General features: G+C 36.1%; 1 protein-coding gene across 22 annotated transcripts in view; it reads right to left on the reverse strand.

The window, feature by feature from the left end:
* ADGRG6 (adhesion G protein-coupled receptor G6) overlaps window positions 1-16,298 on the reverse strand; it is a 139,025-nt gene that overhangs the window by 47,966 nt on the left and 74,761 nt on the right. For 11 of the 22 annotated variants that reach the window (XM_021087180.2, XM_021087239.2, XM_021087195.2 and 8 more), the window contains 5 exons: window positions 11,990-12,058; window positions 9,691-9,774; window positions 3,308-3,393; window positions 1,285-1,337; window positions 258-320 (listed from right to left, as the gene is read on the reverse strand). In XM_021087180.2, the coding sequence (XP_020942839.2) occupies window positions 258-320; window positions 1,285-1,337; window positions 3,308-3,393; window positions 9,691-9,774; window positions 11,990-12,058 (355 nt within the window). The remainder of the gene's footprint in view (window positions 1-257; window positions 321-1,284; window positions 1,338-3,307; window positions 3,394-9,690; window positions 9,775-11,989; window positions 12,059-16,298) is intronic. The other 11 variants (XM_021087216.2, XM_021087261.2, XM_021087227.2 and 8 more) reach the window with 1 other exon arrangement.

Below are 16,298 nucleotides of genomic sequence, written 5' to 3' on the forward strand. Positions count from 1 at the left end.
TACTAAAATAATAAGTCTTCCACTTCTTAATTATTTTTATCAGATGTGTATTTGTGTATTTCTACCCAGTCTGCTAATTTACACTTTTAACTATAAGAAAAGAAGAAGGCCTTAGGTCTAAAAAAATAACTGAAATGTCTACTTCTACTGGATGGAGATGTTTCCTCTCCTATCTCATTGATTTCATTTCTTTACCAGACAGTCAAAACAGCAGGAGAAAGGATGTAACATTTTCTGTAAGACTTGTTCAGCCTTACCTTTGATCATTCACAAGGCTTCTCCTCACTTTAATCTTATCCTCTTCTGTGATCTGGTGAAAACTATAAATACAAATACGTGTATTCATTACCAAGCTCATCTGCCAAATGATCAACAACACAATTTGAGGAGGTGAGAGGAAGAGGCAGAAGCACATTCTAAGCCAGCATTTGTGAAGGCGTGTTCTGAGGTTTGCTCATATACCTGAGCAAAAACAAAGCTTGGCCACTACACGCCTTCGTCTCTTTTCAAGATTCATAATGCACATCAGGACATGAAAGAACCTAAGATGCTCTGATATAGAGAAACCTGCTTCAGTTTGTTTAATAATTTAGCTCCTGAACGAATTTGACCATCTGATCCCTTTTTCAGTGTTATTATATCCCTTGGGTTCACAGAATACACATCTAGGGTTCATACACTTTAGAAATTAAGTATAAGACTATAAAAACGAGGTGCAGAGGAAGACAGGTGGATGACACTCTCTGTAGAGATTTAGTGGTGTACTTAAATGGAAGATGAGAGAATGTTAATTTTGAAAAGCTAGGTTGCAATCAGACTGTAGACATCTCATCTTATAGAAAAATGGTCTCTGAACTGGGGGGCATGCGACCCAGGAGGTGCTCTAGATGATCTACTGGGGCATGAGAACCAACTAACAGAACTTCTATTTATATTTAAATATTCTCTTAATTTATGATACATTAAAACATATAATATACTGATAAAGTAATATACACATACACCTGCATATATATAATCTATATAAAATCGCAAATATATTTTGGGAGTGCAAGCTAACATTTTAAATAATCAAAAGAATTTTTAAACTCTTGCTGCATCATTGAAGTCTTTTGTGCAAAGAAATGACATAAGAGGGAGCTGGTTGTTTTAGAAAGATTGACTATGGTATGAGTGTCTGTGTTTGTGGTATGTGTATGTAAATATAACCACTAAGACAGGCAGAGGATAGTACTAAATTAGACACTACTTTTTATTTCTCAAATTTTTCATTCTGTCATTTACCTGATATTTACCACATAAACAGTGTAGTTCCAATTCTGGAAGGTTGAGTTGAGCTGAAAATACAACAGAAAAGGGTGAGTTTGAGTAATACTTTAACTACATTGAATCCAATTTCTTCTCTCCCACAAATTGTTATTGGAATAAGACCTCAGGAAAATTCTGAAGAGCTAGAGAAGTGAAAGAAAGGTACAGAAAATAATTGCTGGATCTTGTAAAGTAAGCCAAGAACTTTACAAATGTTATTTCTTTCATTCTCATGACAGCTAATGAGATAGATATTACCTGCACTGTCCCCCCAGCCACCACATGAGGAAACTGAGCTTCATAGAGATGAAATACTTGCCCAAGCTGCAACTAAGAAGCAGTGGATCCCAGACTGGAACCCAAGGCTGTCTGTCTGGGAACGCCACACCTTCCTTTCCAGCCTATATTATAAAAGGCTTTCTCTGAAATAGGCCTCTAATTAGCCATAACACTGAGAACTTAGCTGCAATAGGGTACGTGGAGAAGATCAGCGCCATACACACCTTTCACATTCTTCATTCAACACAGAGGTTCATTAATACATGTTTTTCCAGCAATTATCATCTCATCAGAACATTAGTAGCAAGAAAAATAAATTTAACAGTATAGACCTTTAAAAAAACAAACTAAAAATAAGTTCAATATTATGGGGAGCTGTGTTATTTATCGTCATTATGTGGTTATTTAACAATCTTTATGGGTCTCAGCACCAGACTTTTTAATGAAACAATTCCTTTCAATATAAATAGCAACCTTCCATATGCATTGTCCAATATAATTACAAAACATGATTTACTGACATGAACTTCTCATTTTTAATTTTTTTTTTTTTTTTTTTTTTGGTTTTGCTTCATATACACACTTAGCCTTCCTGGTAATCATTCTCTTTTTTTTTGGTTTTTTTTTTTGCTTTTCAGGGCCACATGCACGGCATATTCCCAGGCTAGGGGTCACATCGGAGCTACAGCTGCCAGCCACTGCCACAGCCACAGCAATGTCAGATCTGAGCCACATCTATGACCTACACTGCAACTCATGGCAATGCTGGATCCTTAACCCACTGAGCAAGGTCAGGATCGAACCTGCGTCCTGATGGAGACTAGTAGGATTCAGTTCTGCTAAACCCACAACAGGAACTCCCCTTCCTTGTAAGCATTTTTAAAACTAACATAAATTCTAGAAAATTCTGGTAAAAAGTTATTTTAAAATTATAAATAGCAATAATATGAATCAGGGACACCACCTATATTTTCTGTTATCAAATACCTGCTTTGGTATCTTAAGCAAAAAGTGTCCATTGACACTTAGCTTCTGATGAAAATGATGCTATGTTAAAAACCAGGCAAGAGGGAGTTCCCATTTGTGATTCAGCAGGTTAAGGACACAACGTTGTGGGTTTGATCCCTGGCCTCGCTCGGTAGGTTAAGCATCCAGCATTACCACAAGCTGTAGCAGAGGTTAAAGATATGGCTTGAATCCTGTGTTGCCATGGCTGTGGTGTGGGCTGGCAGCTATAGCTTCAATTTGACTCCTAGCCCTAGGACTTGCATATGCTGCAAGTGTGGCCACAAAGAGAGGAAAAAAAGAATTAAAAAAAAAAGAAAACTATGCATGAAATAAACATAAAATTATACCTTGTCTAAAGCATAAACTCTCCAGTGAATGCTAATTCACAGAATTAATAACATCAGAAATGTGACCTGAACCACAGGAGTGACCCACGCCACATCAGTGACAATGCCAGATCCTTAACTACTAGGCCACCAGGGAACTCCTATGTAGCACTTTTCACTGGACTCAGTTTCTTGTCCTTTATTCAAATTTAACCTTTCTTTCTATTCAGAAGTGCAATAACTCACTTATATATCTACTCATACATTTATAATGAAGTATCTATGTTTCAGTATGATCTGTGGATTCAATTAGACAGTAGAGGTTTTTCCAGATTTCCAGAGATTAAAGGTTTAAAGCCAAAAAAGAAATTTTACAATTCACTTACCCATTCTGCAACCATGCTCTGTACTTTTACCTCAGGGTGATGAAGGGTGTTTTGAACCACTATGGAAATTCTATAAACAATTCCATCTGTCCATTGGAAATAGGATTTATTTCATTAATTACATTTTACAGTCATACACTTATCACCTTATATTTACAATAGCATAATTTAATACTATTTAAAAGAAACAGCTTCTATATAGGTACAGAAAAATTTCGAGATATTTTAACTTCATTCCTATTGACCTTTGCAACTTTTTAAAAAGTCATCATTCAGTTTACTCTTATAGATAATACATTACTCCTAAATTATCACCTGCATAGTTACTTCATATTTTTAAATTCTATAGATTTCAATCTACTCTCTGCCAAGTTATGACCCTTCTATGCACAATTTGATTTCTTGTAACAAAAAATTATCCTTTTTTGTAGATTATGAAGAATGATAATTTGGGATGTGAAAACTTTAGTAAGATGATGAGCCAAACTTAATTTGGAAAGGAACAGGCATCACATAATTATGGCCCACGGCTCCTCATTCTCTCTGTCCTCTTTCCCTTCCCCACTAAAGTGTTTACTTCTACTAAATCATATTTTTCATATAAATTCCATAAATATAATCATTTGTATCAAAGGAAATATGGAAAAAAAGAGTATCTGCAGATGGAATTTCAACTGGACTCCTTGCCTTTTTTTTTTTTTTTTTTTGTCTTTTTTGCCTTTTCTAGGGCCACTCCGTGGCATATGGAGGTTCCCAGGCTAGGGGTCAAATTGAAGCCGTAGCCACCGGCCTATGCCAGAGCCACAGCAACGCGGGATCTGAGCCGCATCTGCAACCTACACCACAGCTCACGGCAACGCCGGATCCTTAACCCACCGAGCAAGGCCAGGGATCGAACCCGCAACTTCATGGTTCTTAGTCAGATTCATTAATCACTGTGCCACGACGGGAACTCTTGGACTCACTTGCTTTTAATGTAAAATTCTATGTCAGAAGGAGATTCTGCTTTTTTTGGGGGGAGTGCAATCTTTAAAGTAGCTGTGTGTGTGTGTGTGTGTGTGTGTGTGTGTGTGTAATCTTATAAAATAAACATACATATTTTAATGAAAATTACACTGACAAGCCAGAATTTGCTATATCTCTCTAGACAGTGTTATAGGGCACCTTATTAAAAATAACTAATGAGAAAAAGACTCTTTAAAATATGGAAGGTTATAGAGAGAAAAATTGATTCTTGATTATTGTCAATCTGTCATCTGTCTTCATGCTAAAAAACATAAGTGAAATATGCATAGAAAGAGTAGAAGTATATAATTTAAAAATGGGAAAGAGATTTAATGAAGATTTCGGGGAGGTAGTAGATAGTACAAAAGTATGCCTCTGGGAACTTCCAAATCTACCAAAATGAAAATTCCAGTCACAGGACTGTTTTTCCACTATAGGGGTCAGAAATTCATGTTTAAAAAAAACAGCACTTCCAGATGTAATAATATAAATACATGAAGTTGGTACAAATCCAAGGATATTTATGCATACTAAGTTATTCCAGCTTCTAAAACTCTTCAGGTATTTTAATTACCTAATTTTATGTTCCTTTTAAAAATACTCTGAATGAAAAATCAGTACAGGAATATATTTAAAACAAATGATAATAATGCAGGCCAAAACAAAAAAAAATTTTATACTACAGATCTCATCACATCAAATCATGGCCATTCCGAAGAGAGGAAATTCAAGTTGCAGAAGTCCAATATATATCAACTATTCTGATGTCAGGATCCGAGGGAAATTCTGTCAATGTTTGCTAGTGCCAGTAAAATAACTGACAAGCTACCACTAGATGGAGCCCTACAGCACGCATTTGTGTTAGGAGTGGTATTCTTTCCCTCTATAGCAAAGTACTAAAAAATAAGTATTTTTAATTACTCACATTTATGAAATGTTATGGAAGCACTGAAACACTTAAGGTATTTTTATTTAAATTTAAAATATTTCCTCACTTGTTTTTTCAATTTGCTGTTTCTATAAATGAGAAAGCTATTCCATATCAGAGATAGTTTATATCGATTTATAAATACAGGACTCTCCCTAGAGTTATAGTGCTTATGGCAAATAAAATAAGTGACTATAGCAAAAATTTATCATTAAGTGTTAGACATTCTCCTGGCTATTAATCATTTTCAAGTAGTCTCTCTTCAGAAGCCTTAGAATGAGGTATTTATACATTTAGCCAAAAATGATTCAGTGGCATCCACTTGGTTTTCTTATTTAAACTTTTTGGATAACGTAGTCAGCTAGTAGTCCTAAGAAATGTCCAAGAATGAATAGTCAAAGTAAGATAAAATGTCCATGAAGGACTGGTTAGAAAGGTTTTGGACTGCAGCAAAAATAAGTGGTTTAAGCACTGCCATTGCAGAAAGTGCACAGTTAAGACACACTAATGCAGGCTTTTCCCATCAAAAGTCTTCCTATTCGTCAAAAGTCACCTTCTATAGATGTAACAGCTCCCAAGGTCTCTCAATAGAAGAGTTATTCACAAATCTTCGTATGTTCCACAGACTTCAAAAGATGTATGTATTGTCCTAATAATGACATCCAAACCTGAAGAATTCATGATGGACTTTTTCCAGTCAGGTAACTCTTCCAGCCACACACAACTTCAGAGTAGAAATCATTTATTGCTATAACAGACGTGGTATCAAAACATATTCCCATTTGCAGTTCTTCCTCCACATAATCGTCCCCCCCCCCCTTTTTTTTTAAATCTTAACACTCTTCTCAGAGTTTCTTGGAAGATACTACCAAGTATCTTTCCCACTTTTGATGGGAAAAGACACTACCTTATTCTCCATTCAAGGGTATGAAATATAGGTTTGAAAAGGTAGGTTTTAAAATATGCATTTGAAAAAAATGGATGTTAAAACATAAATCAAATGTTATTCTAGACTCAAGACTATTTCTTTGAACTACTGATGAGGGAATTACAGGATCTCAGTGACCTACACAATGTCCTAGGAAATTTGTCACATAAAGCTAGATTGATTACTGGGTCCACACAAATATCCTGAGAGTGATTTTTTGTGTGTTTGTTTTTTTGTCTGTGCCTGGGGCATGTAGAAATTCCCAGGTCCAGGATTCAAACTCAAGCCACAGTAGTATTAAGCTGAATCGTTAACCACTAGGCCACCAGGGAACTCCAAGAGTGAAATTTTTTGAGTAGTCAAACATATGTGAGAAATTAGAAGCAGTGACACAATTTGAATTTGTAAGTTAGGGGGTTTTTTTTAGAACAATAATAAAGACTAACAAAGTTAGTTTTTTACTTGCATTGCCTGTGCTGACCTCACAAAAGTTTAATATTCAGTAGCACTACAGCAATGCCTCAAGCATAGAAGATATGACTTGGAATGTAAATAACAGTGAAGAGCTTTTCTTGGCAATGTAATGGAAGAGGCACAAAGGTTATTTGTGGGACTACCTGGATTATCCCTTATGTACTACAATATCTATCTGTTTGTGATAAGTAGCCTAAAGCTATCAGATTTTCTTAGAACATAATCTGCAGTATTAGATTAAAATCCTATAGAAAAATAACAAAAAAGAACTTGTACAGGTAAATAGGAACATTTCACAAAAGTGTGAAGACAAATGTTATTGATATGCTGAAAAAAAATATCTGACTGTCAATCTCAATTCCTCTCCCCTCCCCACCCCAGAGTATCATTACTGATGAACTAAATCTCTCTGAGAGTCCAGAGTTTAAAGGACTGGACGAGGTAGATAACTGACTTGATAGCTGTGTCTAACCTCACAGGGAACAAAACAGGGCTCTTTCATATATCAGATCATAGGCCTGAGAATGTTTACAACATCAGTTTCCCAAGGAGTAAGAAAAGCATATTTGAAACTGTTAACAGTGTGTGAATGCTCTTAGACAGTCTAGGACATGATATTAAATCCCATTTACTCACAAGGTAAACAATTAATTCTCTTTTCAATTATTTCAAATTTGACTACACCAAAGGAAACAAATCTTAATTACAGTGTGTCTCTAACCCTCACCCTCTCTTTTTAAAAAAGATAATAAAGGCTTCAGGTGGTGAGATGTGAGAAGCCAAGAGGATATACAGAGAATTCAGTAACATTTGTTTTCATTATTTTAATTTTCAATTTTCTCTTCTATTTTAAAACAAGTAGCACTGGTTTCATTTTACAACAGTGATATTAATTTCCCCATGTAAATATAAATGTTCAAATAGTGAGTCAATTTAGGGGAAAAAGCTATTAAATAAATAGTAGAAGTGGTTCAAGAATGTGGTAAAATTGTTCAGATAGTACATAAATTGAGTACACAACTGTGAGACTAATTCTACTCCACTATGACTTTCAAATATTTTTAAATATTTTTAAGTGCTAGGATTACATTGTTATCAAGAATCATCTGAGCTAGATTCTTCTTCTTTAAAGTGGTCAAGTCAAACTATTTTAACTGATTCTAACATTTGCTTGCTTTGTTGAAACTTCAGCGAAGGTTATGACGCAGAGAGAGATGGACTGAACAAGGCTCTCTTCAAGAATGTCAGAAATGACATGATTGAGTGAATACAGCTCCACTCCACCAAGTCCAGGACTCTGAAGCATCATGTAAACGTTCTTGGGCAGTGGAGGATGTGCCAGTCCTGGAGGGAGAATGCCACAGAGGCTCTTTGTATGTTCATACAAAGAGTGGAATACTTAGTTAGAATTAGAATATTCCCATCTACTGGCTGGAATCCACGTGAAATATGTGCTGGAAATTTCAGCTGCTCTTGCTTTCTTGGGGGTTGCTGGAATTTTTGCTCCATCATAAATCTCCTTGGTGTAACTACCAGAATAACCATAAACACTTCCCTGAATCGATGTCTTTATAACCCTAATGAAATTTATATCTACATTTCATGTAAAATATTCCATACTTCCAATTTAAATGTCCTTACAGAGGAAGTTGATGTAACCCTTCAAACCAAAAGAAAAAAAAATGAACTACATGGATTTCTTGTCTCTGGGTTTTGGTCCCTGGTAATATATTACAGAGGTCTTGGCCTTGCAAGTTAAACAATTGCGGTTGAGAAAATCCCTTTGTTTCTGATACCTCATATTTGAGAATATTACTATGTTTGAGGCAGTAGTGTGGTAACCTGATTGGAATTTCTCTTTTTTAGAAGAAACTGAAGTCACTTATTCTGAATTTCCAGAAAACTATGTATGTAGTCAATATAGGTAGCAGACTAAATAATTACTCAATTCACCTGGTCTTTCCTTGTTCATTTCTTCTGTACCTGCTATATTTGCAAATTATAAATACTATAAATAGAAATGTGTATGTAGAGGAAAAAACAAGATGTACTGGCAGTTATTTGAAGTTTTGTCAGTCAGAAATTGATTTATGATTTAGTTGATACACAATAACATTTTAACCATTATTCTTCAACAAATAAATACAGAGAGCAAAGGAATGCCATATAAAAATGATTTAAATGTCACTATAAACCAGGGGTTCCCATCGTGGCTCAGTTGTTAACAAAACTGACAAGTAACCATGAGGACGCAGGTTTGATCCCTGGCCTTGCCCAGTGGGTTAAGGATCCGGCGTTGCCATGACCTATGGCGTAGGTCGCAGATGCAGCTTGGATCCCATGTTGCTGTGGCTGTGGCGAAGGCTGGCGGCTGCAGCTCTAATTAAACCCCTAGCGTGGGAACCCTCCATACGCTGCGGGTACGGCCCTAAAAAGACAAAAAGACCAAAAAATAAAAATTAAAAAAAAAAAGGTCACTGTAAACCAGCTATAATGGAAAGAATAAAAATCATTAAAAAATTATTCAAATGTTACAAATGCTTAAACATAAAGTTGGTCTTAATGAGAAATTAAATTCCTAAAATTTAGTTTTTTGAGATTATAATATTCTTTTTTCTTTTTATTTTTTAAATGATTTTTATTTTTTCCATTATAGCTGGTTTACAGTGTTCTGTTAATTTTCTTTAAAAACTAGATTCCTTAGAGAATAATCTGACAGAATGCTATGACTAGTTTTCTTCTCAGATCTCTAGTACAACACACATTAATACTTAAGAAATTAACGTCTTTCTCTTCAAGGTTCCTTTGAAGAAACTTTAACTAAAAGTGCAGAAGGTGGTATTGGACATGTACTCCTTCCCGTGGTCATTAGGGTGGGGAACTCGGGGAGTCAAGCGATATTTATTTTATTCATCTTGCAAATGTACAAACATACCAACTGGTCCTAGCAACAGAAACTTTGTTGAAACATTAGATATTTCCGCCCTTAGAATACAATTTTTCATCAAGTCAGACATACTCCAAATACAGAAGGGAATGATTTCTTACCATTGCTTTGTTTATCGGTTCTGTTAGTAACAGGCATGTTAGTGCTGACAGTAGGTGGTGTAGTACTAGGAGGGTTTACAGTAGCTGGTAATAAAGATGAGAGAGATGTAATTTTGCAAGGAGCACATGAAAGTTAATATGGATGAGCAATCTGCAACTAATGCATGAAAATATATAGAGGAGGTACAGAAACCATTTCTTGCCACTAAATATAACAGATTCTAAGGTTATAATGCATAAAATAAAGCAATGCTTTCTATGGCACTTTAGGAATCTGTTCCCATTGCCTTTGGTGCCATAATGCACAAGAGTCTGGAGCTGGTACAAAGGGGATGCAGAAAGATCATTTAGATTCTAGACACAGGTCTGCCATTTAAAGGCTGACAACCACGCAGTGAATGACTAGAACTCAGTCTCCTAAGTTTGTAAAAAGAAAGGTTGGAGAAGGAAATCTATATAGCACCTGCCAGTTTGAAAATTACCTAAATTAGGTCAGTCTTTCTGACATCGTGATTAGCAAAATAAAATCACAGAAGAAAAAACATTTCTCCTTGAGAAGATAAATATAAATAAAAATAAAAGAGAATGAAATGTATAGATGAATTCAATTATTTAAAGATCCCGATAACTTTACTAAATGCAGATGGATAAAATGAATTTCATAAGGGCAAGCCTTACAGGGGGACTTTTCAAAATATTATGTCATAGCTATGCTTCTGACGTTCTCAAAGATTAAGCCTTTAAGTAAGGCTTTGATAATATCTTTTTCAGGGATTCTGGAGGAACAATATAAATAGTAAAATAATGATACACTTAATTTTCTTTAAATTTATCTTAGGAGTACATTTTATATGTACATTTCTATGTACAATAACCATTTATTAAGTATCTCTCTTAATTAGAAAAAAATGACCTAAATGTAAAACACTTCAGTGATTATAAAAAGAATCATCTTCCAAAGATTCTTTAGAAAATACTGAACTTCTTATTCAAAATATGTATTCTTAACTAAAATAATTGCCCATTCCAGAATAATACATAATACTTAAGAATAGGGATTCTTATTGAAGTCTTATATTTTTAAGTTATGAACAATCAGTTATAGCTATTTAATGTAAAATACATCAGTGAATATGAAAGTGCTTTTTGGTCATTTAGGTCATAGGGGCGGAAAAGGCTGGTATCTACTCCTTTGACCCGAGGAATCAGCCCTATAGATATCTCAGATTAAAGAAAAAATAAAATAAAACTTAAAAAATAACTCTTCACACCTTGACTAAGCAAAATTAAGGTGTTCTTTTTTTTTCTACTTGATATAATTATTTTAAATTACACTGAGTTCATGGAAAGAAACTACTTGATGATTTTATTTTCATGGTGTCAAGAGATAATGTCTCAGAAAGGAAACGAAGATAATAATGAGGTACATCCTTCCTCCCTGACTACTCTACTCCTACACTGGAACTGCAGAAGACAGCCTAGGTTTCTATTCATTTAGTCTCACTTTTAACCCCTGTCACTTTCATGCTCTGATCTTCTTAGTAAGAGATCCAGCTTTACAAAAGGCATGGTCATGATTCTTAATGTGGCACATAGAACATGCTACTTCCAAAAAGAAGCATATAATAGAATAAATGGATGAAAATGGGCCATGGGTAATTAGAAGGCGCAATGATAAAATTAAAGCAAAATATTTATATTATTATTTTCAACTTTATGCAACTCTATAGATTATTGAGCATGCAACTATTCAGAATACGAAAAATAATGAGCATACTGGCCATAGTATAGTCATTAGGCATTATAATAGTTAATAAAATTACATTCACTTTAGTTTAGTATAACTATTTTATCTTAATATTTAAGTTACATTGTACATCATAAATTGCCTCATGGCCTTGTCTTAAACTTAGTTAAATATGCAACTTAGTTTTTCTCTTGTTTTTTAAACATGAATATTTTTTTCAAAATATTGTATGGCTATATTTATACTGGACATGTGCAGTATTCTTGAGGAGAAATAGAGGGGAAAAAATGAAGTCAACCCTTGCTAATAGCATATAATCATTCACATTTAAAAATTCAGTGCTTTATGGAAATGTGGTCATGCAGTGTGTGAATGCATTCTTTCTCCACACTGTGCACCCACACAAATAAAACACATCCATGAATTCCTCTGTTTTGCTGGTTGCTGGCTTCCCCAGTGAAAATTAAGATGAAATTCAAAACAATGACAACTACATTTTCCAAAATACCAAGTAGGAAACAGAGACTTCAGAGGACAATGTTGACTCCCTACCTTGGCAGAGGGTCCCCAGATCTGCACAGCTGGCTAGTTCTGCTGCCGGGAGCGGGATCAGGTAGGAACCTTGATCAATACAGAGGGATTACACAGATTTGACTTATGACTTAATGATATTACCCAAGGGGGAAAAAAAAATCATGAATCATTTGGTTAATGGAACAGGAGCAGCCCAGTAATGTTCCAAGATTGAGAAAGTCTCTTAAGATCTTTGTGTCTTAATTTCCACAAATGCAAAGTTAAGCTATGAAATTCCTCTCAAAACCTTTAACTCGATTCATTGGCCCCATCTACACATGAAAGGAAAAGAAGTGACAGTGCCCCTTAAAGTGTGCATTAAAAATTCTGAGCCCTTTCACATAATAAATTATAAGGCTTTGGTGGAAATTCATACAAATGAAATAATGAGAACATCAAAGATAAGTTTCAAAAGTGAACTTGAATGTTACTAATACTCATAAAATGCATGTTTTCAGCTCACAGGCCCCAGCACATGCTAGCTGCAATTCCAGAAATGTTTCCGTGACTTCAAATTGGTCTCTGTGTTTTTTTATTTCAAGCTCTGACTGACTCATCCTCAGCAGGAAACAAGTTTTTAGCTGATTTTCCAGCAGGAGTAGTGGATTCTCGCTGTTGCACTAAATCTCCCTCTGGCTACTAACAGACTCTTAACCACTGGTTGAGGCTGAGGAAGATGGGATAAATTAATCACAAAGCTTATTGTACAATAAATAAAGACAGAAAAAAATACAAATATATATATACATATATACTCACATACATATATACATATATTTCACTTTTAAAGAACATTTCTATAATAGTGACTACATTCTAATGGTTAAACATTTTCCAGACTTTCCTATGGGGATGGTACATGAAGGCAGAACAGGTACATAAGCCAACAAAAGATGTCTGATTAGGTTAACTGTATGCACAAGGAGAAAGCACCCCAATAATTTCACAGCATCTCAGGAATCATGGTTTCCTGTTCTTGATTGCTCAGGCATCTGGCCCAAGGAAGGAATCATGTTATCTCAGAAAGACCCAACCCTTCAGCCTCCAGTAGGTCTGTGAAGTTAACCGGCAAGAAGCTCTCATCACAGACCTTTATATGTTCATTCCGTAACCATTCACGCACAGCTTACAGTGTGCGAGACTCGGAGGCTAGAAGAATGCTTTAAGGCAATGTCTCCGAGTTCCTGTTGTGGCGCAGCGGAAATGAATCTGACTAGGAACCTTGAGGTTGTGGGTTCAATTCCTGGCCTTGCTCAATGGGTTAAGTATCTGGCATTGCTATGAGCTGTGGTGTAGGTTGCAGACGTGGCTCGGATCCCGCGTTGCTGTGGTGTCGGCTGGCAGCTATAGCTCTGATTGGATCCCTAGCCTGGGAACCTCCATATGCCACAGGTGTGGCCCTTAAAAAAAAAAAAAAAAAAAAAAAGACAATGTGTCTTCTCTCAGAGAGGCATGAATGAGAGATGGCTTCACAGCTCTCTGAGTGATATGGATGCCCAGTGATTCAAAGGAGGATGTTTCCAGAAGCTTGTTGACAAGGGCGAACAGGAAATCCATTACAAAGATGAACTGAGAAGTGGAGGGGTCACTACACTGATCCAGAAGAGACCAGAGAGAGTTATTAATCGCAAAGAGAATTACTGAAACATATACCAAGAAGGTAGTGAAACCATCTGGGAACCACAGTGGCACGGCATTACTGGAGTAGGGCATTTGTAGAAAATTGGTAAGAGTGATCAGATATATAGGTAATGGACAGCCTGTGGAGGACCTTATAAGGTGTAAACACCATGAGCACCAAGCCTTGTGTTTTTCTTCCAATGGTGTAGCCCACACACAGTAGGTGGGTCCTCAAACTCTGCCAAATACACTACTGAATGCATCATGAATTACTGTGAACATTTTGAACTCTTTTGTAAAGGAAATGGGAATAAAATGAAAGGGAACTTGAGGAGAAATTAGATTTAAATTTGAAACCAATCACTTTTGAGACACCAAGCTAACTAAAAAGAGGATACATAAGAAGCGTGGATAATGTTAGTAATTCAGGCTTAATATCGTGAGTACAGTGAGGGAGGACAGAAAGTGATGGCTACCAGACAAGTGAAGATGGAATACACAGGATTTATTTAGTGACTAATTGGTACAGAGAAAATAGAAAGAAAGGGATGAATAGAAAAAAAATTTTCTGGTTTCCAACCTGAGAAATTAGTACATAATGATTTCATAAAAGGAGATAGGGAATACTCAAAGAAAAGCAGTCTTAGGTGGGGTAGGCTAACCACTAAGTCCAGTAAGAAGAACTGAGGCACCTGTGACATCTGGTACATGGGTAGGTGTACATGTTTTTGTAAGAGCTTTAGCCAGGAAGTACTCCACAGAAGATACAGATGTGGAGTTCCTGTCGTGGCTCAGTGGTTAATGAATCCGACTAGGAACCATGAGGTTGCGAATTCGATCCCTGCCCTTGCTCAGTGGGTTAAGGATCCAGCGTTGACGTGCGCTGTGGTGTAGGGTGCAGACGCAGCTCAGATCCCGCGTTGCTGTGGCTCTGGTGTAGGCTGGTGTTTACAGCTCCGATTCGACCCCTAGCCTGGGAACCTCCATGTGCTTTGGGAGTGGCCCAAGAAATGGCAAAAAGACAAAAAAAAAAAAAAAAAAAAAAAAGAAGAAGAAGAAGAAGATATAGATGTTATCTGGGATCACCTGAGCCAGAATGTAGATTTGATGGACTCATAGACATTCCCATATTTAAGTACCAGATTTAAAAAGAGAGAGAGTGCTATAGGTTTGAGAAGGCAAAAACAGCTATCGTAGAAGATGGTCTTACAGAATTCAAATGAACAAAGTTTCATAGGGGGTGTGGCCATATCAAGTATACAGAAAGGTCCAGAATGATAAAGACTGAGAGAACCCTTCACTTCGCAATGGAATTTTGGTAACAGCTCAATGGAAACTCCCTTCAGTAGCGTGGGAATGATGAACTCTAGATTTCCAGGGTTTAAAAGTGAATGCAAAAGAGGAAGCTTGGCTACGAAAGGAAGTAGAGATAGGGAGGGAGGGTTACAGATTGAAAACCTAGTCAAGTGCCCTGTGGAGAAAGAGCTCCTGAGGAGGCAGAAATTGATCCTGAACGTTTTCTGCCCATCATTCCTCCTCATCACACTTACCCTGGGCCTTCTTCTTGCACAACCTCACTTCTCCTTTAGGCAGTTCTATTTCAGTAAGGAACTTCTGAAAACTAAAGAGCCTTTAAAACGCAAAATGACTGAGGAAATCTCAGCCACTATAACATGCCAGAGAGGGGACCCTGGGGCTGAGTTCCTGTGCTTCTCTAATTACACACAATGTTGGCAGACAAAGGCTCCTAAGGCCACTCTGGCACTGCTACAATATCTCTGGAAGACGAAGGGAGATAAGGGGACAGCACTGTGGGAAAGATGTTTATAGGCTAACTACATTTCCACTGCAGTATATCAGAAAGCTGAGAGGTGGAAATAAGGAAAGAAAATCCGAAGAGTTAGGATTTAGAGTAAGATATTTAACAATTTTCTTTAATATTTCATTAGTTTCATTGCATAGTAGCGAGTCTAAACTTCATGATGAGACATCCTTGTCATGGAAAATTGTTAACATTCACTTCTCAGTATTTCAATTATTATCAACTGTTCCTTCCTGAGTACTTTGAGTTTAGCAAATTGACATTGCTTTATGAATACTTTATAAATGCTATTTTATGATAATTCAGTATAGCAACAGAAATTAAATTTGAAGTGTGTTTCAGTGAAAATGATGTGAATACAAGCGACAAATTTAATGAGAAAGGACCAGAATAGCAATCAGTGTGAAGTCTTACATTACAAATATGCCAAATTACACAAATACATAAAATATTTAAAATGTGCACAAACTTTTTATGTGTACTCAGTTCTGTTTTCAGCTTTTCTTCATAGAAAAGTCTTTCTCCCAATAAATTTTTCTAGAGGGACAGATTTACAAACCAGGAGATTGTTAAGAAAAAAGACACAATTCTTTCTCCTGGCTAATGATATATTTATCACCAAGGAATTGTTTTCAGAATGTGGCCTATGTATATTCACTGATTTTCGTGGATACCACAAGGAGTTTAAAGGTGTTTACTTAGTATTAACTGCAACACTTAAAGTCAAATTTTCTTGAAAAAATATGATTGCTAGAAATGGGCAGTTGGTAAAATCTGTTAATCTTTCCTTTCTTTGGTTCTTTCAAATCTTGCTACTGAAAAGAATCAATATTTACCCAAGTTATA

The sequence above is a fragment of the Sus scrofa genome, chromosome 1 (assembly GCF_054392235.1).
Source record: "Sus scrofa isolate SSC_HxYL_T2T_F1_AM1 chromosome 1, Sscrofa_HxYL_maternal_Yorkshire_Landrace_v2.0, whole genome shotgun sequence".
In the NCBI taxonomy this organism is placed as follows: Eukaryota; Metazoa; Chordata; class Mammalia; order Artiodactyla; family Suidae; genus Sus; species Sus scrofa.